The sequence below is a fragment of the Dermacentor andersoni genome, chromosome 8 (assembly GCF_023375885.2).
Source record: "Dermacentor andersoni chromosome 8, qqDerAnde1_hic_scaffold, whole genome shotgun sequence".
Classification (NCBI taxonomy): Eukaryota; Metazoa; Arthropoda; class Arachnida; order Ixodida; family Ixodidae; genus Dermacentor; species Dermacentor andersoni.
Window position 1 is genome coordinate 134,027,205 of NC_092821.1, and position 25,106 is coordinate 134,052,310.

The 25,106-nt window shown below is 45.6% G+C and overlaps 1 protein-coding gene across 1 annotated transcript; it reads right to left on the minus strand.

Annotated features, from left to right (window-relative positions):
* Positions 1 to 9,200: 9,200 nt before the first annotated feature.
* Positions 9,201 to 21,271, minus strand: LOC126525735 (uncharacterized). The gene is made up of 4 exons (XM_055067654.2): positions 20,532 to 21,271; positions 16,864 to 16,982; positions 11,093 to 11,423; positions 9,201 to 9,476 (listed from the first exon to the last, which is right to left on the minus strand). Exons 1-4 carry the CDS (start codon positions 20,856 to 20,858, stop codon positions 9,279 to 9,281), a joined length of 975 nt encoding a protein of 324 aa, XP_054923629.1. The 5' UTR covers positions 20,859 to 21,271; the 3' UTR covers positions 9,201 to 9,278.
* Between the last annotated feature and the right edge of the window lie 3,835 nt (positions 21,272 to 25,106).

Sequence of the window (25,106 nt, forward strand, 5' to 3'; positions counted from 1 at the left end):
CTCTATGTTTCCATGACCTGTTCATGCTCGCGTTGTTCTTATACTCATACGAACACCTTCTTTCTTTTTGTTCGCTTTTCTCTATGACCTTTGAACTTGCTTCACTGCTGTTTTCTTACACTCTGTGAACGCTCTTCTTTTGTGAGTGTTATGTTATTTTATTACGTATTCCGTATTTTTTCTTAGCCAAGATTGTGGTAGAGCTGGCCCTCTCGGTCTCTCATGTTCTCATGATCCTTAGCTAATACAGAATGTCTTCGGTCCTCATTAAAGCCTTGCTGTTTCCTTGTCGTTTTACCTTACTATCGTCTACAGTATATTTAATGTGGCTGTACTTAACGTTACATTATGCAGTGAAGTATTTCCGCGCATCTGCAACTTGCCCAGTTAATCATTTCATAGTTCAGAAAGCCAGCAAGCTGTGAATATTTGCCTTTTAATGGACTGAATGACTTCAGTGTTTCTACTATTTTTGCTGCATGTGGCGTACTCAAGTGTCTTGAAATGCGCTTCCGGTTAATTTCAACTTTTCATTCACTTCCATCGTTAAAGTTTCTTTTTTTGGGAAGCCTTGAATAGGCCACAGAATAGGGCGAACAAATTCAAGCAGAATTTTTCGTGCTAATGATTATCTTGAATTCCATAACTGGATGACACTTCGTCTGGACTGGAAGTAAATTCGAGTTACGCAAAGGAAATCAGAACACTGACCAAAGTAGTGTGATCATGGATGTTTCGCGTCTCGACTTTAACATGAAAGCCTCGTTCATTAGGCTCTTAGTGAACGAAGCTTTCGTCTGGATGCCGAAATGTTTAGCCCGTTTGACTGCATCACTTTGGTCGGCGTTCTAAGGATAAATTTACTAAGCCCATTCGTGCATTCAGTTGAATATGGCTGCTGGGGATAGAAATAAAAGCTGCATTTGCAGCATCTTGACAAGACCCACGTGCCCGAGGTTTAGACTGATATAGCTAATGTCTTTCTTTCAATTATATGTAATTACTATGATGCCGGCTAACTCCCTTAACCAATCTATGTTTTCAGTGTTATATAAGCGTATAATTCAATGTGCCTTTATCTTTCACAAGACAAATGTCCCAAGGGCGAGTACCCGATGACCTGTCAGAACAGCATCTGTCTCGAGAAAACGTGCGGATACCCAGGGAGTGGACAAAAAATGTTGACGACAGACTTCGTCGACCGATGCTTCTGCGAAGGTAACCTCTACCGAAGGCAGAGCGACGACAAGTGTGTGCCCAAAGGGGAATGCTGAACAAGTAGCGACACTGTTGTGGATTGCCGAGTTCTTGTTGTCAGCACACGGAATGATGCACAGTGCTAATAAAGAAGGAAAATGCACACATGAAAGCGCGTTATATTCTTTCAAGGTGGTTATTACGTACCGCGTCTGTTGTAATTGAATACAAATCTTTTGAAGGGACATCATACGGTCGTACAACAATTCTCAATTTCTCATTGCAACAGAAAGTATAGAGGTAATCCGTTATACTTACGAGAAAAATGGGCAAGCGACGCACATTATAGCTCGTAATTTCAATTTTCAACAATTTTTGTCGCGAAATTGAGAGCGCTATTAAGTTAGTTGGAGAGCGCTATTGATGTTTCAAAGACGACGCGCACAAATACCAGAAAAAGTTGCTTATTTTCCGTCTTGAAGCCCAAAATATACCAAGAGTAAGCACGCTGAAAATAATCGAAATATTTCGCAAAAGCTTTTTGAGTAATAAGTCGCAGGTCTGAACATATAAGCAACAGTTAGTTGCCTTCATGGACCGGTGACGGTATACAGTGAGAGCAGTGTCGAAACCGCGAGGTTTACTAGCCATTGGAGAACCATTATGTAGAAAAAAATAACTCGGTTTTCCCTAAGGAGGAAGCGGAGGAAAAACATTTGGCGAAAAAAAAAAAGACGAGCAAGTGAGTGAGTGAGCGAATAAACTTTTATTGGGTCCAGCAGAACGCTATAAAACGCGCAGCCGGGCTAATCCCACGACGGGACTACGAGTCTCAGCCTGCCGACCCGATCGCGGGCGTGCCGGACGGCCAGGTCTCTGAGGGGCTCCTCAGTGAGGGGCTCCTGCGTCTCTTGCTGTCTGCAGGGCCCGCAGCTCCAGTTGGTGCTGGTCACGAAGGTCCGAGCTAGTCGGCACGGCCTTCCGCTGCTCGGGCTATCATGTTATCATGCTATCCAGGCGCTTCGACGCCCTGCAATTAGTGAGAGCTTCTATTTGACACCATGATTGTGCCCTTGATGGTGCAGATCTTTAGAGAAGGCACTCACGGTTGGATATTTTTTGAAGCTGAGCCGTTGAGAAGCGAGGCATTCAAGTGAGTTCCTTTATATTAAGAACTGAAGTGACTTCACAATTAGCAGGGGTTCAATAAGTGACAGTGTTGTTAGCTATGCTATCTGCGGTACGCAAATTTCTAGCGTCGTGCATTTAAAGCACTGCACACTCCTTTACTATGGAGGGGAATGCTTTCTACTTCGGCGGCTGCTACTTATAGAACGGGCGCTCGGGCCCGATATTGAAAGCGATCTGCGACGGGGGACAGAGTCCCCTGCGCGCTGTGTTTGCGCCGCCTCATTCGCGCTGAAACGAGAGGCAGCACGTAGGTCAATTCGCTCACTGCTGCTTTCGTGCTTCCTCACTCCAGCCGCATTTCGATGGGATTGAAAGGCAAACGTTAAAGAACGTGAGCCGGTCAATCTTAATGGCCACTTCGGAGTACCTCATTATGAAATTGTGCTTATGATGCGAAAAGCAGCGGAACTCTGTCTTTATGCAAACGCGATCGATGAGTGACCTCTCAAGCACCGACCAAGCACGATGCTCTTAAGCTTTCGCAATCAGAAGAGAACGCGTGCATTTTCCCACGAGTAATCACCCCCTTCCGCTTCGCGTATTTGTTATCGCGTTTCTGCTTTCGCGGGTGAACGCAATCGCGATATCAGATAATGGCCGATTGTTGAACGTCGCAGTACTTTGCGGCAAGATTAGCCCGTCGTACCTGCCTAGGTAGCCGCACTTACAGTGAGAATTGTACGTTTTAGAATTCCCCTAGTGGCCCCGAACTCATCCAGAACAGTCAGTGACTCTTACAATAGCATCGAAGTGCAAGTGGGCGTTATTCTATTGGAAAACCGCCCATCACACTTGCTGCTATCACCACCGCCGAGGTGTATCTTGGAAATATGGCGGAAGTTTGCCCAATCAACTGTTTACAGTTCCTGCGCGCGGGCAATCGCAGCTGAGTGACAGTATTCAACGTTACGTATATGGCTGATGGTTTTAGCGTAGAGTAGCATAGTAAACGACAAGAGTGGACACTCGAGCCGTTTCGCGGCTGAGCTATGGAGCTTCGCCGATTCCGCTAGGTGGCACAGCACATCAAGAAAAATGCGGCTGTGGCTGCGGCTTCGGGTGGCAGCTTGACAGGCGGCACGACCATTGGGCACGACCCAACACGTGCGAGGCCTAGTCAGGCCGCGCCGCTGCGCTCTTTCTGTAGATTGCACCTGAGCATCGTTGTTGGGTTCTTCTGCCAGCGTCTGCTTCGTCGCCGTTTCATGGTAAGGCCAGGACGTTTCGGCATGGGACCGGGGGTGTATTACACGGATGCCAGTCGAGCCAGCTCAGACACTTTCAGCATAGTCTCTACATGCAACAACAACATAACAACGGCATCCTTCAAAACCTCCTCGGCATGCGTGGCAGAGGCTGCAGCCATCGCCTTGGCCATTCAGGACGCCGAGCGCCAAACCGATTCGGCTGTCATATTATCCGACTCACAAGCGGCTTGCCGCCTGTTTTTACAAGGAACGGCACCCAAATCAATAATCAAAATTTTAGGCACTCAACTAGAGGGGCACCACACTATCGTCTGGTGTCCGGCACACGAGCGACTGGCAGGAAACGCTAGGGCAGACCGTATTGCTCGAGGTTTGAATGTCCGAGCAACGGCATGGCCTAGCGACGTCCTTCCACCAAATTCTCGTGACATCCTCCTACAGCAAAGGCAGGAGCGGAGGCGTTTTGGACATCCTCACTCCGATTTAAACAGCGAACAGGAGAGGGACTGGCGTCGTATTCAGACGAATACATACCGCAACCTGCACCACCTACACAGAATACACCCCACGAGGTTCACTGACGAGTGCCCGTGGTGCACAGACACACCCACACTAAAACACATCACATGGGAGTGCCCCAGGAGGCCTCCGCACATAGACAGTCCCATATTACACCAACATCCACTAATGAGGAATAGCCAGTGGGACGCATGGCTTGCAGGCGAGAGTCGGGAGAGCCAGTTGGCTCTTCTGGACCAAGCCCAGCGAGCCGCTCGTGCCAGTGGGGCCCTGGAATAGGGGCTCCAACCATCGTGCCTTATTTTATTTACATTGAATAAAGTTTTACTCTCTCTCTCTCCACAGCAAGCTCTTTTGCGCGTTGTTAACGTCTTATTCACTTCGCATTTCGTTGTGTCACTGTTAGCCGCATGAACGAGTGACAGCGGCCTCGCAGCCACAAACAACTGCTGCCCATTTGCTACGCTGACTTTCATTTCGCATTCTTTTTTTTATGTTTAGCACTGAGCGGTGTTGCTAGTGATAACAGCGACGCGGCAGCGTCCGAGCTGCGAGGCACGTTCGATACAATGGCGAAGTTAGAAAATAAAATGGTTCGTTAAGAAATTCGGTCCATGAACACATGCCGTTACATGGCGAAGTTAGAAAATAAAATGGTTCGTTAAGAAATTCGGTCCATGAACACATGCCGTTCGGGGCAGAGAACTTCATGTCGCGCGCAGTGACAGCTGAAAAAGCATGGTGCTCTAGTTTTGCAAAAGACATGTAGCTATTTCTAAAGCGGTGCACGTGCAATATTTGCAGTATGGCATTAATGCGCTCTCTCTCAACCTCTGTAGCAGGCTATGTGCGCTCGAGCGTAGTTAGCTGTTCTGCATTGGGCTGCAGATACGTGCTCTCATGTTTTAATTGTGCATGGAGTCGTTACCGTACAAAAGTTCCTTGTTTCTTAGCATTTATAACAGTGCTTCCTTAACCCAAAAAATACGCATTACATAGAGGAACGCGGCATATCCATTATAAAGCTTTACAGGCTCCAGTATTGCTTATACGAAGCAACGTAGCGTCTACATTCAATAGCTTTGAAGCCTCCAGTATTGCTTACCTTCTGTCTGTCATTTTACGTATTGCAGGAATCTCCACTATTTCCTCAAAATACACTGTACAGCCAAAGGACATCATACATACTCAAGGGCAAAATTCAAAGTATCAGAAGACGATTGCAAGGCTTCGAAGACATCAGGTAAAGACCCCCAACACAAAGTGCCTAATTGCAGCTGTTCAGTGACGGACACACTGGCTTACACATTCGAGATGAGCACGCTGGTTGAAGCCATTTTATTTCGGCACGTAACCATTCACATAATTTTGATACCCTAATTCACCCTCCTTCGCAGAAGTACAAGAAAGAAACGCGATAATTTTTTTTTCTTTTAAAACAATGCCATTTTGAGCAAATTATTTGCTGGCGTGTATGTGCAGTTCTTTCTTCGTTATCTGGATAGTTGCGACACGTCTTCTAAGCGTTTGGCTTGTGCAAAGTTATTGCCATCCCGCCATTGATTTCCGACTATTCTCCATTATACCGGTATCACACGACCACTGTCAATCGCGATCAAGTCCGATCCGTATCGAAATTCTCGACCGCTATTGGCTCCATGGCGCAGCTTGCGCAAAAGAACAAATCGTGACCGATAAATTCAAATAAAATTGGGCTTGATCGCGTTTAAAAGTGCGCCGTGTGACACTCGTATTGCATTTTGCTGTTTCTTCCCGTTTTCGTGTATCTGCCTGTTACAATCTTGCTGCAATAAATTGTTGTCTGCTATTTTCGTGTTCTTGACGTGCAGCAAGTTGATTTATATTTAAGGGAACATGGCACATTTATTTACGATACACCTTTTGGCGCGACTTACTAGACGTACAATATGATAAGCGATAAAGTTCTACTTCCTCAACATTTGGCATGATTGTTGCGCTGAGTTACAGCTTGAAACAACAAATATGAATTTAAATGAAACTATATATAACATGCAGTAAAACACCTTTGTGCGCTCGTTGTCACGTCGTCAAAACATATAGACAGCGGCACAAGCGCCTGCATGAAAATACCAGATTAAATCAACGTTATGAGTAAAAAAAAAAAAAGAAAAGAAACAAAACTGAAATTAGGGCCTCCGAGCTTTGGCGGCGTGTGCGACCATCTTGGAGGCTGGTGCGTTTTGCCGATTCCGCTAGGTGCGCTGAGAGCCAAAGTCGGCCGCAGGCGCCTGTGGGAGTGTCCACTCTTCACGTTTACTATGTTATTCTATGGTTTTACTGCCGCGAATAGCAGATGGAAGTAAAATATCGAAACCTAGCCAGAAGTAGACCGGACCAGCAGTTTGCGTACCATCTACTGTTGCGTCTTGTGACGCGCTTCTACACTACGATTCCCAATTACCTTGGCCGGTCATAAGTACAAAGGACTAAGCCTACATTATTTTTTACGTGACAAAACCACGATCTCATGAGGCACGCCGTAGTGACTCACCAGTTTTCAGCCACCTGGTATACTGCGAGGCGGACTTAAACGTAAGTGGACAAGCGTTCTTTTTTTCTTCCTTTCATTTCACCCATGTGAAAGAGCCCGGTAATGGACCACTATTGTCATGCACACGTGCTAACAGTAGGCAGCATAGGTGTCGCCGAGACAATGCGACTTGCGCTGTTCACGAAAGCGAATGACGCGGCTGACTCGATTCGTGGCCCATTAGACGACGTTTGATGTTAGTAGAGGAGTGTGCGAGAGGTATATGTGCCAGGCACGGGGGCGTTGGCAGATGGTCTTACGAGGACGTCTAGGCGTGAACGGTGGCGCTGGGACCGACAACTACTAACGCTTGACGGCGCCACGTGAAGGAGGACGACGACGATGACGGTACGATGAGAGCACGATGAGAGCACGATGGCCACGGCGACAGCCTTTTATCGTCGCACTTCAGCGGACGAGTCTTGGTTGGTAACCTTTCGGGGTGACTTCGGCCAACGATGAAACGGAAGCTTCGTTTGCCTTCATAACACAGCAGCAGCTGCACGTTTTCGGCGTAAGCACGTCGTCTGCTTTCTTTGTAATCCTGTGCCTTGTTTCACCAACTAGCCAGCGTTGCAGCATTACCGCGTGGACTCAGCACGAGTGGATCGATTGAAAAAGTCGAGCTGCAGCCCTGCCCGATATGGCGTTGTTTATACGCATGAGGCCAAGACGGTCGGGCGACTCAATCTCCTTGCAGGCGGGCTTGTAGGCCTAATTTCGATGCTCGCTCGACTAAGCAAACCTTACGTGCGCGATTTCGTTCCCGCAGGCTGACTTTAGCCGACTTTATCGGGTTCATGCAAGGGCAGCTATATATTTCCGCCAAGGAGGGGCACTAAAATTGACTGAATTACCCTTAACAATATTATACGAGTTGTGTGAGTTAGTGGGCCTTCAATGAACGAGAGAGACATATCCAAAAGAAAGGAAAGGCAGGGAGGTTAACCAACTGCACTATGACAGCACAGGCTCCGCCTTATGACGTCGTGCTGCTAAGGCCGACAGCCATAGAATCTAGTGGGAATGATGCCCAGTGAGCCAGGGCGATTTTGATGTCCTTGCTTTCGTCCCGCCGAGCCTGGCAATGGAAATTTTGGCCATAGTAGCATGACGTCATAAAGCAGAGCGCGCAGGTCTTTTGATATTTAGATAGCGCTGGTTTAATCCGGTTGCAGCTGGTTTGTTACTACACACTGGCGGAGGGGGAGGCCCGCGGAAAAGGAAGGGTAATGAACCTGTTCATAGTGTACCGGCGCTGCTTGGACGAAATTTTGATGTAATGCCACTGGTTGAAGATGAACGCATTTTGTGCCTCGTTAACACATTAAAAATTTCGAGTGCTCCAGGACCTGACAATATTCCTTCGAAGTTTCTTAAAGGTACTAAGGACGCGTCGAGTTGCATCTTGCGGATAATTTTTGCGCAGTCCCTTTCAGAAGGTGCAATTCTGCATGACTGGAAGGCTGCGAAAGTAACCCTGGTTGTCAAAAAAAGATAACCGCTCAGACTTGTCAAATTATTGGCATACTTCACTGATATACATTGCATGCAAACTAATGGGACACAAACACAATTATTCGAGTTCCCTGCCGACTTTAACTATACTTGGTTTGTTCAGTCATCTACATCGATTTTTTAAAGGAATTCGATCACGTAGCTCATCATCGTCTCATGGCTAAACTCAGTTGTTTTAACCTTGACCCGCTTACCTTATCACGGATAAAAAGCTTCTTAACAGCACGATCGCGATTCACAATCATCTGCGGTAAGCTTTCAACAGCAACACAAGTAATATACGGTGTCCCTCAGTGATGATGATGATGAAGCCTGAATTAATGGCACAAACCCACTATGGGGGATAGGCAACGAATCGGGTAGTAATATGATGGCCCGCTTCTCTTCCTTTTCTTCATAAACTACTCACCATCGGCAATAACGTCATCTATTCGCCTTTTTGCGGGCGATTTCATTGTCTACCGTCGAATCTCTGACAGGAGTGATCAATCATTACACCATGACTGTTCACCAAACGCACGCTTGAGAGCAGCACGACACCACTGCGCAAGCGCTCCGTCACGTGGCTTTTTTTCATATTTCGCGGACTTTCTGCCCGGAAAAAAGGACTACGTGAGACGTATCTTAAAGAAACAACTCGATCGGGCGTTTCTGAAGGTGCTCCACAAATCTGCGTATCATACTTTGGGTCCTCAGTCAATAATTGAAAAGTTGAGTAACGAAACTTAGTGAATTATGGGCAAAACAACAAATTAGACAATTTTTTGTTTTCCCCTTAACTGAGTTACTATAGGCTATTGCGAATAGTATGCGTTCGGTTCAATTCGCTTCCAACGTAGCTTTCATTTTTAAATTCTTGGCTCAAGTTATGTGGGACACCCTCTATAGTAGTAACGCACAGCACCCAAGATGCTAACGTCACTCTCTCACGCACATTTAGTAACAATTATTTGCGGTGCAAAACAACAACAACAAAAAAGGAATAAGGTAAGGTAAAAATCACGCGCTTTAATTGCACAAAACGCGTCTTATGAAATAGCCGCTTGAATGAGCGAGAACAAGATAGACGGCGTTCAGTGGCCCTCAGTCGTGGCCTCCGTGGGAGGTTTCTCGGGCGCCTCCGTCTTGGAAGAGTCTTGAGGCGCCTCGGGAGGCTTAGCGGGCTCGGTCGCTGACGCAGCAGCCTGCGGCGGGCTTTGGATTGGGTTGGATGGCGGTGACTCTGCCATCGACGAGTGCTCCCTGGAGAAGATGTCCAGGGGCGGCGGAACCTGCCGAGAAAGAGAAGGGGGTGAACAATGAGCGTATCTTTAGGAAGCCGTGGCTGCCATTCCGGACATTGTTGAATTCAGCCATATTTATTTATTTATTTATTTATTTATTTATTTAAGCATACCGCGGTCCAACATTCTGGTCCAAGCAGGAGGGGCGAAAGAAACATCAAGTAAATCGTAACAGCAAGAACAAGAAAACATGCATTCGTTGCTTCAAACACTCATCAATGCGCTAAAAGGAACAGTCTGTTTGTGAAACAACAATAAGAGAACAATACGTTTGAACAGTAAACACCAAACACATAATTTTCCAGTGTCGTAGCAAAATTCTCAGCTGCGAAAATCTCCTGAGGCAGGGAGTTCCAGTTTTGCCCAATATTGTCAAATGTAAAACCCGGTCGGTTCTGATTGGCCCAAAAGACTGCTACGGCCTCTCTGATTGGAATAAATTGCCGCATAACAGAGTTTGATTAACATGGCCGAGTTTGACGAATGTCAGGAATAGCACACAGTGCCAGAATTGTTGCCCTGTGACCGCGGTCTGTAATCGATAGGGTGTTTATTATGTTTCTGCAGTATATGCAAGACATGTAGTATATATCAATATATTTCTTGTGGTCGACTCGTAATCTATAAGCTGTTTGCAGACCGAAGTCAGCAAAGGTGGCGAAGTCCTCAGTCAATGGATTCCATAAGCCAGTACATGTGCATGCCTATAAACAATCTCTTAAAATTTTAGACGAATGACTAGACTAGCTATGCTGCACTGTCTAAAGAGACTTTCGTGAGAGTTATGTGCAAGCTATGCACTGAAACATCGTTCAGTAAAGCAGACGCTTAGGCTACTTGCGAATATTCATCATTAATTGGCAACAGACGACGCTAGAGCAAGAACAGGTAAAAAAGGACGGGAACAGACAAGCGCTGCACCTCTTTTTCATAGAGAAGTAATTTTTCTCACGGCCAAGTCAGCACATTAGAATCCAAATCAATCAAATAACAATCCAATTAAGCAGTAAATGAAAAGAGACCAATGAATCAATCAACCATTATGTTAATGAATTACTCTATCCATTTTCTTGTAGAGAAGCGACTTTTTTCCTCGCCAAGAGAGGTACCATAAGGCTCAGCCAATCAATGATCAATGAATAGATGAATCAATTCATCTACCAGTCTTGTTTTTCCTCATAAAACACGCACTTTTGTCGTAGCCGAAATAGCACATCTTGAGCATAGCCGATGATTCGATGAACGAAGTGAATGAATGATTCAATCAATCAATCAATCAATCAATCAATCAATCAATCAATCAATCAATCAATCAATCAATCAATCAATCAATCAATAGGTCGATCAATCAACCAATCAGTCGGCCGATCAACCATCCAATCAATTGGTCGATCAACCAACCAATCAGCTGGTCGATCGCTCGCTCGCTCACTCACTCACTCACTCACTCACTCACTCACTCACTCACTCACTCACTCACTCACTCACTCACTCACTCACTCACTCACTCACTCACTCACTCACTCACTCACTCACTCACTCACTCAATCAATCAATCAATCAATCAATCAATCAATCAATCAATCAATCAATCAATCAATCACCTTGGGCGTTTCGCGCACGTAGCGCGTCGAGCGGTTCGAGCGTTGCGAGCTCTTGGAGCTGGAGGACGGCCGCCGGATCAAGAGCGCAGCAATCGCGGGCACCGACGCGCTCTTGTCCACCGCGCCCGCTTTGCCGCTGGCCGACGTTTGCGAACGCTGCACCGAGCCACGCCTCGACGACGGCTTCGAGCCGGCTTTCGAGCCGGTCTTTGAAGCGGCGCTGCTCCTCCCTCCCTTGCCTTCCTCTTTCTCAGCCTTGCCGCTCTCCGGCGACTTTTTCGACTCGGAGTGGCGGTGCTTCTTGGACTTGCCCGTGAGAACGCTCGTCTGCCTGCGTGCAAACGAACCGCTTCTGTTCTAACTTCGTTGAAAGGAAGAAGTTCCTGGCAGAAATGGCACAAGACAAGACACGTAAGAGTCGACGACGACGCAGACACCGGTGTTGTGGCCCACTTTTGTGAGCCATCGTGTTGTGTACCGTTACCAAGATTAACAAGAACTGCCATATTCATGAAGAATTCTGCTTTTGTTTTGCGGCACCGCATGAAAGATTCTCAAGCGTTCGAATTGTCGTGGTGGCGCATACTTAATGGGGCACATATGTACTGTATATTAGCAGAAAAAAATTCCGTGGCAGCGAAGGGAAAGCTACGGAGGGCAAGGCTTGCAACGCTAGTGAATATAGTCCCTAATTCACATTCGCGTTTAACCTGGGCAATATGAAGCTAACACCTTACTTGCTACACCAGTTACAGACGTAACTCCTTCTCCCTCCCGCCTCTCTTCGCTAGGTGTTCAATTTATACGTGACTATCGGTTTCTTCTCCGGCGTTCTGGCTAAAGTGAAGCAGTCGCGCGTAGCAACCTACCCTGCGACACGAATGCGAAGGAAAACTGTTTCCTACAAAAAATTTACTACAGCAAATACTGGCTCTGGCCATCGTTCCGGTGCCATACAGATGATGGTTTGTGCATGGATGCACGTGATCTTCGCGCTTGTGGCTTTAAACGTTCCCGTGACGTTAAGTGTTGGGCTTTATCGTTGTGAATTTTTCAAGCATTCGTTGCTTCACAAATACAGAAGGTCAACTAGCTCCCGGCCACATGCGTAGTCACTGCGTGCTGGGGCACTTATAGAGCAATATGTAGTTTTGAAAATGAGTAATTTGCAACGCCACAAAGTTGTATGATGACCAAAAGACTGATTTTAGGCAAATCCATGCAGTGCAAATTATTGCCATGGTGATTGAAACATAAAACTTGGTGCTTCCGTAGAGACTAGAGCCGTAGTTAGCAATTCTAGGGACATACGAGGCACCGCTGGCGCGGCAGCGCCGTTCCGGTATTGGCGATGCAAGCACAGCTCGGCCACACCATCCTTACGCTCGACAATGTACACGCACACCCTGAAAAGGCCAAACTACAGCCACGCTTGTCGGCGCGCGTGAAGCTCACACCGGCGTGACTACGCATGCGCAGTAGAGGCGGCACAGATGATACGCATCCAAGCGCGGCGCAAGAACGGCTATATCTAATCTAGATAGATATCGGTGCGTGGCTTCCTCGCATTTCCACGCACCTGGTTACGCAGCTACGGCGTGGCACAATCAACACTCAGTCCGGCAGATTTATGTCATGCAATAATGTTTTTTTTTCACGTGTCGCGCTGATTTGACGTCTCTAAAAATAAAGCAACCTTTTTTATCAATGTTTCAGCATTTCACAGCACTGCCAATAACAAAGTGAAACGTAAGTCAACTTCCTGAGTTACGTAACTACTATTATCCAGTCATGTTCCCACTAATGGATGATACATGTGGTGTTGCTAAACTTATTAATAAACTCGACTACAATTCTTCACCTGGCTTCAACTGAATTATCGCTAGGTTCTTAAAAAAACACTTCTGCGTACAGTTCCATTATACTAACCAAAATTTTTCAACAGTCACTCAACATAAACGCTTTAGCGCATCAGTGGAAGGTTAGGAAGATAGTTCCGCTCCGCAAATCTGGTAACAAAAGCTTGGCAACTATCACCTCATCTCACTTACCAGCACTTGCTGCAAACTGCTGGAACACATTGTATTAAAAAACTCGTTGACTTTCTTGAAAATAATGCATCTTTTCGCCTGCACAAAATGGCTTTAAGAAATTATACTCGTGTGAGACTCAACTCGTATCTTTCACTGATCGATTGCATCGAATTATTGATCATTCACCATACGCCGACTGCATTTTTTTAGACTTCTCAAAAGCATTCAATGAAGTCGGTCAGAAACTTTTAATCCACAAGTTAACCTACTTGATTATTGCATGATGCTAATCTTTTAAAATTGATCGAATGTTTTCTTGTTAATCGCTCACAGCACGCTACTGTTAACGGCTACACTTCACCGATGTGCTCTGTTGCCTCCGGGGTGCCCTAAGAATCGGTTCTCGGTCCTTTGTTGTTCTTAATATATATTAACGACTTTCCTTCTGAAGCAACTTCTAACATTCAGCTCTCCACTGACGATTGTGTTATATTTAGAGTAAGTACTACAGGTTGCGATACTAATCGTCCTCAATCTGACCTAGACATAATATCTAACGGGCGCAGTATATGGCTAATGGAATTAAATGATAACAAGTGTAATATCTAACTGGTGCAGTATATGGCTAATGGAATTAAATGTTAACAAGTGTAAGGTTATGCATGTATCTAGGACATCTAACTCCTCTCAGGTATTCGATTTCAATAACCTTCCTTTTGAACAGCTAAACTCGTAAAAGTACTTAGGAATTCATATCACATTGAACCTTACTTGGGCAACCCACATTAATAATATAGTGAACAATGCTAACCGCGCTCTCCGTTATTTAAGGCGAAACTTTTTTTATGGCTCCATACTCTTTGAAATCGTCGCTTCATAAAATAATAATTCGCCTGAAGTTAGAATATGCTACATCAGTCTGGAACCCAATTAACATAACCTTAACACATTATAATTAGTTCAGAATAACGTTGCTCGTTTAATTTCTTCGGATATAAATAGAACTGCCAGCTAACAGCCAAGAAATCTAGGCTTTCTCTTCCATCTCTTGCAGCTTGATGTAAAAGTTCCCGTTTATCATTATTTCCCAAGATTTTGCACCAAAGAACGCTGCATGAAGCATTCATTCGTACTCCACAATAGGCATCCCGTAGCATCGATCGTTCTTACAAGGTTCAACACCCTTCTTGAAGCACAAATAGATTTGCCCATTCATTTGTATCTCGGACGTCACTAGAGTGGAACCACCTGCCCGCAAACATTGTATCCATCAGCGATAATTCCTTGCTTCGTGATGCCTTCGACAACATTACTTTCTAGAATGCGGTTTCATGTACTTGAATATCTTTTATTTTTTTGTAATAGCTTAACTTTTTCCCCTACTCATTGTATTCCTTGCGAATTATTTGTCAAATTGTACATTTTCTGTTGTATTTTGTTCTCATGTAGTACTGCTGATATTATCTGTAACCCACTTCCCTCTTTGAAGACTTGACAGACCTTCTGGGTAGAATAAATGAAATGAAAACAATGCCTGTCAAAATGAGTAGGACGAGCCAGATGAGTGCGCGCTGGCGCGCGTCTCTTCTACGTTCCAACCGCCACACCTCAGCAGGCACGGCTAACGCAAGGGGCACTGGCGCGACTTTTCGCGCGCCGGCAAGCGTGCGTGTAGTTTGACCATAATAGCTTCCAAGGCGCTTGCTTCCGCTGCACAGAAAAAGTTGATCCGCAAGCTGTGTCGTGCCAACATTTCGCCCCGACGTAGTCAACACCGTCTGAAGAGGTTCAAGGCAGCGCCCGACCTTGCTATTGCTTTCAATGCTTGGCAGTTGGCGTGAAATCGCCCCATTTGTTTTGTAGGAATCTACGAAACAATAAACGGCTGTCAAACAGTGCCGGGCTACATGGCATGGCGCAGTACGGCATGCAGAGAATCTTCCCTTGCAGAGTCACCTTCGCTGACACAGAAACAGTCGTGAAGACGGGATTTCGGGTTAGTTGACTTTGATAATTTTGAACATTTTGCAGCGCGAAGAAACGGCAGACGAACCAAGAAGGTGGCGCACACTGCTGCTGAACTAAGGTTGCTCATGCGTCTTCTGCGTGATTGTTTATTTTTCTATATCCGTTATATACTGGCTGTTTTTTTGGGACTACACCGAATCTTTAAAAAATCACCTGTGGCAGATGCGCAATGCTAGTCCCTGAGCTGGATTAAACAAGAGGCCGAAATTACTTGCACCAGAAATTTAAATGCATAAACCTTTTTAACTAATTAGATTACGGCATATACGGCCATTTACGAATTGTAGCCGTCGAGTTCGCAAGGCGTATCCGCTTGAAACACGTTGCGAGGTATTCATTCCCCAAAGTCTGCGATGAGATGCATTGGAAGTCCAGTTACATTTGAGCTTCAGGGCATCAACGGTGTTTTGTTTAAAAAAGTAAGCGGGACAACATTGCATTTTTACAGATAGTTTCAGGATGCACATCTTGAAAGCGGTGCCAATCTCAAAATTAGTTGCAAGTGAATATGCCTTGGAAACACAACGGCTACAGTTCGTAAATTTTGATGTGTGCCTTAAAGAAGTGCTGAAAACTTTGATTCGGGATTTTTCCTAATTTATTTATGCATTTCGATTTATTGTGCAAGTAATGTCTTCTTTTTGTAGCAATCCTGTTCAAGGATAAGTATTGTACTGTCTGCCAAAGGCAGCTTCCTATAATTCTGTGTATTTACCAAAAAAAGAATCTAGTATATCGTGTACTTGCAAAAAAAAAAGAAATTGGAGGGCCCTTAAGCTTTCCCTTTCAGTGTGGAACGCGATAACATTCAGAGATCCCTGGCTGCTCCTCACGCTTTCCGGCAAATGCAGCTTATGTAACCCTAAGGTTTACCGGAAAACGCTCGCGGCGAAAGCTATGCACGAAGGCGTGCTTTCTGGCAGAAACGCGGCCTCTTGCGCGGGCCGATCCCGGAGGTTGTACACAGGCGTGCCAAAAACACAACATTGTTTTCTGGTTTTTGTTAGTTTCGCACTTTTAAGTCTGAAAAGATTTACATAAAAGCATGCGCTGTCGATGTTTTCTTTTACGACATTTGCTTGTGAGCTGTCACTCTCAAAGTTTCGAGGAATAACTTTGATAAGAATGAACGAAACGAGAACGAGGTAAAAGCTGGAGCGAACATTTCGACAAGTGGACTCGTCTTCTTCAAGGCCACGTATGCTCTCCTCGGCACAGTATATGCAGTTGCGGTTCTATCTCAAGGAGACATGGTAAAGTCGCGTGGATGAGGCAACGACCGAGTGTTTGTTAGCAGCGAGGGTGTAGAATTGAAAAGAAAGGTGTGCTGCTCAACATCGGTGGAGGAATGTAAGACAAGAGCAACTTTAGTGATGGAATGGTGTGGAAATATAACCTGAATATATCGCGTGTTCTGTAGCAAGGCTCGGCATATACATATACCTAAATATATACGTAAATTTTCTCTAATAGACAACGCCGCCGACGCGACAGCGGATTTTCTGCGACACGGCGCCCTTAACACTATCGCACCAAAACCTAGTTGAAAGTTCAGTGCGAGGGTGTGCCGCCTTCTTGTCTTGTCCGTGATTGTTTGGCGCTGCAAGAAGTTCAAAATAGAACAGAAAGTAGTCTGAGATTATAGTGCCGTGCGGAGATACGGCATCGTGTGCCACAACGCGAAATGTGCAGGGCCATACAAGAATTTACCTGGAATCGCCGGGTGAAGATGCACAGGGTGCGGCCGACTGCTCCTTTGATTCGGATTTGGCTTCGGGGTTTCGTTCCGCCCCGCCTGGTGGTGAGGACAGGGTGGTTTCTGCGGCAGCCTTCGAGAAACACAAATTCGGTAGCACGACAACGGTTAGAATCCCGTTGAATGGAATTTTAACACTGCTCGCGATTTCTCTCGTTGAGCTCTTGAAGAGCTCGGCACACAGGGCACGGGAATTCGACGTCAGCTTTTCTCCACTTGTGGGCCTTCTAACTGTGCAGGCTCCTTTGCACGAAAGCGGGTTTAGAATGAACAACGCTTTTCTGAGGTATATATACACTGTCAAAACCTGATGCGCCAAATTCGACGGGTCAGAGCTGCATAAAGTATGCTGTGCTTGTAGATCTGACACCCACACCCTTGTCTTGAAAAGGCTGATTGTAAGTCAACGGCATGACAATTTCTAACCTAAACGCTTTGTTTTCAAGAGTGATTTAACAATACCTGCGAAGACGTGCCGTATACAAGACATTAAGCCTTAACGTGACAAAAAGAAAGGCAAACTCAACAAAGTGCACAAGCAGTAACAAGGACAAGCCGTAAAGTTCAGCAACTGTGCACTACGTGGTATTCTTCAAACTATGCATATGCGATGACGTTGGTCGTAGTTGTGCGGTGAGTACCTTGAAGAAAGAAATATGCCTGTCTTTATTTGAGAGCAGAGTACTATAGAAACATATTGAAATATTTTCAGCAAAGATTCGTGCATATTTGGGTGGCAGGAAACGCTTTCGATCTACGCGATTGCCACAACAGACAACTAGTCGCGACTGCTGATTCACAAATGGCACTCATGTCAGTTTCTTTGGGAGTTCAAGATGTTACCGAATATTATGCCGTGTTACGTTAGTCGCGCGCGTCAAATTAACGCGTCATTGTTGCATTTAATTGCACATGGTAGCATTAACTAAGGCAGTATATGTGCTTGAGTAAAGTGTATCGACATGTTGTGGAAGAAATTGCAAGACCGGGTCAGCTTGGCTTTACACCGATTCCTTTAGAGTGCGGCATGCAATACGCGATGCAGATCTTCAAGACAAAGCATGTGCTACAATTTTGGCCAGCACAGAATGAAATATTATTTGATAGCTATAAGAAGACAACTTCGAGCCCATGTAATGGATGACATTGTGAAAACGTCTCTGCGACTTGATGCCTCCTCGCTTCGAGAAGAAAAAAAGCTAAGAAAAGCGCATATCATTGTGTCTTAGTACTTCTCATGCGAAAAAAATTATGAAAAAAAGCAATGTACCTGGCATTAAACACTTAAGTAATCCTGGCTACGTTTTCCTGTGCGCAGACGACTTTCTTTACGAGTGTCCAAGCATTATGCTCAGTCGCCATCTACGTCACATTGTAATTCAATGCTGTTCTCATGAAGCGGGAGATTTAGGTGCACGTTAAAGAACCCCAGGTGGTCAAAATTTCCGGAGTCCTCCACTACGGCGTGCCTCATAATCAGAAAGTGGTTTTGGCACGTAAAACCCCATAATTATACATGAAGCGGGCTCTTTTGCCGGCTTCATCATAACTGCAACCAAAATTAACATAGCTGATATGCGCTGAGCTGTCTGTTTAGCCATCTGCGGCAAGTATTGGAACACATACAATGCGTTCAACGCAGTTGAAGTGATCAGCAGTGAGCGAACTAGCGAAGCTACAGCTTGCAGCCAATGGCTTGGCAAGGGGACTTGCATTCGCCAAGCCATGAGGTACCGAAGTCCTCTTGTGGCAATTGTACCTGCAGGCTGTGGCTTCCTTGTTCGCCAACTGTTTATCAAGGCGCAGATGTATTCTACGTCTCGCATGTTTATTGGGAACTAAAATGATCGAAAGGGCAATGATACTCGGATGCGCAGAAGCTAAACGTTTTCGCTTAACAGTGCACTGAGATTGCATCGCCTGATTGGTTTTATTTTTCGTATTGAACGTAAGCGCTGCTTTAGCTGAAAAGGCTCTGCTGAAACGTTTTTACAACGAATGCCTATCTATTTCACGATTACTCATGTTTTGAGGAGTATGGCTGCGTGTATTGAATCATACTCAAAGGAAAAAAAAAAGCTCGCGTTTACCAGCATTGTAACGCTAGCTTGAATACGCTGAAATTGACATTTTACCACAAAGCTAATCCCATAGCTTGCAAAGACCGGCACATATTGGTAAACCTGGCGACGAAATCACCTCTGAGATCGGCGGCGCGGCGTGTTGCCTCAGGTTAGAGATCTCGGACACCCATTATGCGTATTGAGTCTTACTGCTCTCACTGGGCGCCATTGCAACGTTACACGCTAGTTAGCCGAGCAGGAAGGTGTTCATCCCACAGCCTGCCGTAGTCGCAGTCACATTAAAGAATTCGCAACAAAGCGTGATCGAGCAAAGGAAAGAAGGTCGGGCAACTTTTGAAATACTTATATGACTTATCGACTGACGTTTTCGGGTTTTCAACCTTGTACTACAGTCTAAGAGCAGAGACAGCGTTGGCAGTTTGTTCGCCGATGTGCACCTGCTCACCCCGTATTTAGGTACCTGTCGTGATTTCGTGTATCCGCACTCTAAAGATAGTAGCATTTAGTGAAGTGCACATTTTGACACCTACATAAACATGTGCAAGCGGTGCGATTCAGCGTAAAAAACAGCAAAGGCTACGTAACTTGAAGGCTCGTATTGGCATTATTTAGAGGAAATTATTATTTATTGGAAAGATTGTACATTACACATGAAATTGGCGCTGTTTCACCAAAACGGCGAGCAAGTGACATCAATAGCAAAGTATTTTCTGACAAAATATTATGTATTGCACTATCGCACTTCAACAGAAAGTCGATTGAAGTCTATAAAACTCAATGGATTCAAGAAAACTTCTATAACGACTTTTCTGAGAGTTGGGATATACAGGAAGCGAGTCTCGTAATCTTATGAGCCGTATAGATTACAGAAAACGTTTCTTCGCTTGCTAACTAAATAAGCGTGGTGTCAACGTTCTAAACAACCCGTGAACAGAGTTCACTCGAGGACTGCGAACACTTGCGGTCATAACGCTGGGAGAGATCAAGGGTTTCGGCACCGGGGAGGCATGCGTGCATGTCGCAACGCGGACGTTACGTATTGCGGCTCCCTTCCCATCCTCAACTATGTCGCGCCTCCAAAACTTTGTAAGATCCCGCAACCTGCAACACTGGGCACGTGGCGACGCAGCCCCCACGAAGCCACCAGCCTTCTCGGCCCGCTCTTGCATGTTCCCACTACGCCCCGGTACCCCACGTTACCGGCTCCAGGTCACGTGATCTGAAAGGCACGGCGGGCAAGGCGCGCAAGCGCCGTCGCACCCGGGACAACATGGCAGCCCTGACTGCAATGGCACTAACGTAGCTCGTGTGTCAGCATAATAGCTCTGAACAAAAGCGTGAGAAGGAACGTTATTAAAAATTATAGTGTTTCTTGGGGCATGCAGAGTGAATGCATCGGAATGCGCAGCACGCGAACTCTAACATAAAGTTAAATATTTAAAATGCCGTTACTTTCAACTTCTTTGTCACAAGAGAACTAGGTGGCACTGTATTTGTCATTAAGGGCTTCACAAACGCGTTCGCACAGTCTGACTTACAGTCGTGGTCGGCGCTTGGGAATCGGCCAGCCGCGGCCCTTCTCCGACGCTCGACCCTTGGTGGCCCTTGATGGGGTCGTGCGCGTCCGTGCCGGGCACCTGCAGCACGCTTTCCTTGCGGCTGGCGCCTGTGCCCGACACCGAGTCGGCCATGCTGCCCGGCTTGGCGCTCGGATCGACCGTCATGGTCTCCTGGTCGCGCATCTGTCGTTCGCGACGCAACCGGCGCAGCAGCACCCACACGAGCACGGCGACGAGCGCGACGCAGAGGGTGAACAGCGCGAAGGAGAGGACGTTGTGGAAAGTGTCGTCGTCCCAGACCGTCATGGTGGCAACCAGGCTCAGTGCGCGTTTCAAACGACCGTCTCGCAGAAGGCCCACGATGCGCAGATGACCCGGCTAACAGTAGTCTTCAACGCTCGGCGGAAGAGCAAGCTTCGCAGTGCCACGCGCACGGCTCGTGCACTTCTTCTTTCGTAGGCCTAAAGGGGTAGGAGCCACACGCATCACAGGCTACAAAAACATACGCACCCGCGCCCCTCCTATGCGGCGCCCTTCGAATGCGGCTGATAACAACGACGACGATTCCTAGACTGTGGCACATACCAGCAACGGGTGATTTAACAACGACCGAACTTTACTTTTAAAATAAAATTTAACGTATTAGGCAGAAATCCATTTCGCGATGACTGTCCACGGTGATGCGATTAGCACTGAAGCTGAATAGCGACACAATGTATTGACCCCGTCGAAGCGCCTCACGTAGAGGCGTCAGCTGCAGCGGGGCTCCTCCTTCCGGCTTCTCTGCGAACACTCTAGCGCCATCTAGCAGTAGCGCCGCAAAGCCTGCGCGGGGACTCCGAAATGCATGGCGCCTCGGCGCATGTGCTGAGAAACTCGTCGTGCGGCAGCTGGGCTCCTCCCTCGCGGCTTTTGGGAACGCTGCGCTAACTAGTGGCGCAGCCGAAAAATCCGCGCGTGGCCTCCGCAAACGATATTCGCGGCGCGTCGGTGCGTACGAGTGCTGACAATTGCTCCCTTTTTGCCCATAAACGCAGCTGCAAATCGTAAGTGACCGAAGTTGGCGAGATGCGCCAATTTAGGTCAAAATCAAAATTAGGCCAAAATAAACATTTATATACATCAAAATAAAATTTTATTTTTATTCGTTCGTTACTAAAATGTTTGCTGCATTCGTGCAACAATATTACTTATAACCGACAATTTAAAGGTGGTATAAGGTTGATGACTGTTGAGTATCCGCTGTATTAAGACTGGGAGAGGCACGAGCCTAAAGAGGTTAAAGAGCGGGCTGATGTCCAAGAAAATTGAAGTTCCACGTCGATGAGCCACCGGTTTAAGACGGGAGGGAATCGCTACAGTACTACCTATAAAGAAACCTGACGCCACCATCCATGGAAGTTTTGCAGCGGACGCTGTGACTTGAATACATCTTGAATAATGGTTTGCTTCTGTATATTAGAAGTAAACGAACATGACGAACATGTGATTCTCACGAAGAATTGTTGCACATACACTAGTCATTTCTCCAAATTTAGTTGCTAACTAGTGACGCTCCTAACATTTTTATGTACTGACACAAAACTCTGTTGAGTCTAATTATGCTTCAATAACAAACCCTTTGAATGCCTTTCAATGACAATTAATGCCCTACAAACTGTTGCATTATACGGAATAGGTAACTGTGACAGGCTGAACAATTTTTCCAGGCGGGTGTTCGGGTTGCTTTGGTTTTCCGGATAAGGTCCCAACCAAAAGCCTCCACTTCCCGGCCTTCCTGCGTACACAGCAGCGTCGCAGCACCATCTACTGAGTGTTTCGCAAATAGCAAAATAGACTGATGCTTCAGAGTGACTCATACAGTCGTCTGGTCGGTATCGAGAAGACCCTATCGGATAAAACGTACAGTTGATGCATCATAGCGTTCTCTGCTCAATCTAACGCAGATTATAGTAGATGGCATATAAAATTTATCCGTCGGAGCATTGTCTGTTCAATCTAGAGCAGAGCGTAGCTGATGACACAGGAGATTGATGGGTCAAAGTGTTGTCGGCTCCATCTCAAGCGGGGCCTAACAGACAGCATATAAAACTGATGCGTCAGTGTTGTCTGCTGAATCTCGAGCAGACTACAGCAGATGACATATAAAATTGATGCGTCCGAGCATTGTCTGCTCAATCTCAAGCGAAGTCTAGCACATGGCGCATAAACTGATGCGCCAGAGCGTCGTTTGCTCACTGCCTAGCTTAACCGCGCAATAGATTGCTTTGAAGGAACACCGAAGGTCTTCCGGATTCATCCCGCAATGCAAAGCCTTGGTGAAAAGCTAATACGAGACTTCAAATATTTTAAATTTTACGCGCACAAATGCTTCGATTTTGCTGAGATCTCACAGCAAGATCGCAGTTTATGGCACTGATCGTTCAATGTAAGAGATTCGCACTGCTATTTGCACGGTTCGGAGAAGAAAAAGTACAAAACTGCCTTCGTTCCCTTGTGCCTCCTGTGGTGTTCACGCCGCATTCCTTGGATCCCCCCCCCCCCCCTCCCCACAATATTTGTGTCGTTTTAAAATCAGTATTAAAGGCATTTTTCTACTTGCATGCGAATCTTGACCGATCCACCACAAAGGGTAGGAACAATCACAAGAGACAAAACTGTTAAACAAAGAAGCATCGCCGCTGGGGTAGAAGCTCGATGACGAGGGACTGCATTGGGGCCGATGGTGCTCAATGTTTAGTTTTACTTCGTCGGTTTGTTATGGCGAAGCTGATGATGGAGAAGTGGTCTGGTGACTGCAACGGGTATAAATTAAAGTATGGAGGGACCCGGCAAGCCAATTAGCTAGCAGTATTGCTCTCTCGCACTGCATTTGTATGTGGTGATGTGAGAGGAGATTATGCAAAAAAAAACAAAAACAAATAAAGCTGCCGAAAAAGGCTGCAGCCTTTTCGCGCAATTGCGCAGTAGCGTTCATACAGTGGGCTTCAGTTTCTGGCCGATCGGTTACCAGCCGTCGTCGAAACAAAGAATCGTTGTACGTCGGTTGCAAGAGCACCTGCAACAATGCGCAAGGAACGGCGTCTCGCAAGTATTTAAAAATGACAACGTAATAATAATGAAAAAAGAAAACGCATACCTATAATTCAGCAGGCTACTGCTTAGGGACAGGTTTCGAAACTATCGTTTTCTCATAATATATTTAAAGTCGGGCCCGCGTTGTGATAGCTTAAATGATACTGCATATTAAAAGCGTAGCTTTAAAGGCACCTGTTGTCTGGTTCGAGTTGACCCTGGATTTTATTTTTTCTCGAAATAGGTGTGGTAGGACGTTTTTCTTTTCATTTTATTTGCGTAGCAACGAATGCACATGTTCAGAAACTAGAAACAATGGAAAAAATCATATCAAAAATTTTGTGCGAAATGCCTCGAATCACAAGAAACTGTGGTGCGTATCATGTTACGAATGGTAAAGTAAATTGAAATTGAAATTTAACGTATATATATGTATATTTAGGCATGAAATATCTACAGAAGGAGGTCTCATGGCCAAAGACTATGAGGGTGAGACCTCCTGTTATTATTATAATTGGAAACTAAGACATGCTATTGCAGAAAACAGGAAATTTGCACATGCATGATTAAAGTAATATTACTAATACGTAATATTACGTGATAACAGGATGTGAAAAAAAGTCGTACATATACAAGTAAAGGCACAAGAGTACAGTCGGCTTTGCCAGCCTGCATAATGCGGGTTTTACAGAAAGATATTCTAAACTTCCTCGCAGCTTAAGCGTATAGATGTAGTACAAATGTTTACTGTTGTGTTGATGGTACATACTAGTACAAATGATGAAAATAAATTTTAAACTATGTGTCCATATTTCAAGCAAATTCAGTTTTTTTCAAGGAACACTGAATGATGGATATCTTGAAGGTCAGTGTAGAGTGAAAATGAATACGAAGAAAGCATTCTTTTTTCAAAAATGCACCGCGAACGTAAAACTATATGCCAATCTCTATTAAAAGAGTGACTGATGTTTGCTCACAAGATACTGTCTGCAATTGAAGCGATTATAGCTGTTAAGGTTTTGTTAAAGAAACATCCAAGATTTTACGCTTTTACTTGCATATTGTTTACAATGCTGGTGAATTTACTAACGATAATATTGCTGCGCTTGTTCCTGGGCGTGTTGCAATTACCATCTTCATGTTTCTCTAAGAGTCAGATTGAAATTCTGTGAATTCGTACATTTCGCCGATACTATTCCTGCCTGCATCTGACAGTCTTATGCACAAATACGGCCAATCTCGATTTCGTTTGAACTATGCTGTGTGACTATAGAAGAAGGTTCCTTTTAAAATGTGCGCTGGGCGCAAGTACCAATCACAGAAGACCTTCGGCTCCTCTGGACCCAGTTCTTTCAACTGTGAAATCTAACTACGACAGACAGAATACAAGAAGTTTCGAATAAATCGACATTTATTTACATAATTGAAATTGAAGCATGAATTTTTCTGAAGTGTATATGCAAACGTCTCCCTCCTCAG

Bases quoted from the DNA above. Each gene is read 5' to 3' on its own strand.
- LOC126525735 (XM_055067654.2), bottom strand. From the start codon at position 20,858: ATGACGGTCTGGGACGACGACACTTTCCACAACGTCCTCTCCTTCGCG. The intron at 16,983-20,531 runs GTAAGTCAGACT...TGTTTCTCGAAG, and splicing joins CCCAAGCGCCGACCACGACT to GCTGCCGCAGAAACCACCCT. The intron at 9,477-11,092 runs GTGATTGATTGA...CTTTCTCGGCAG, and splicing joins ACGTGCGCGAAACGCCCAAG to GTTCCGCCGCCCCTGGACAT.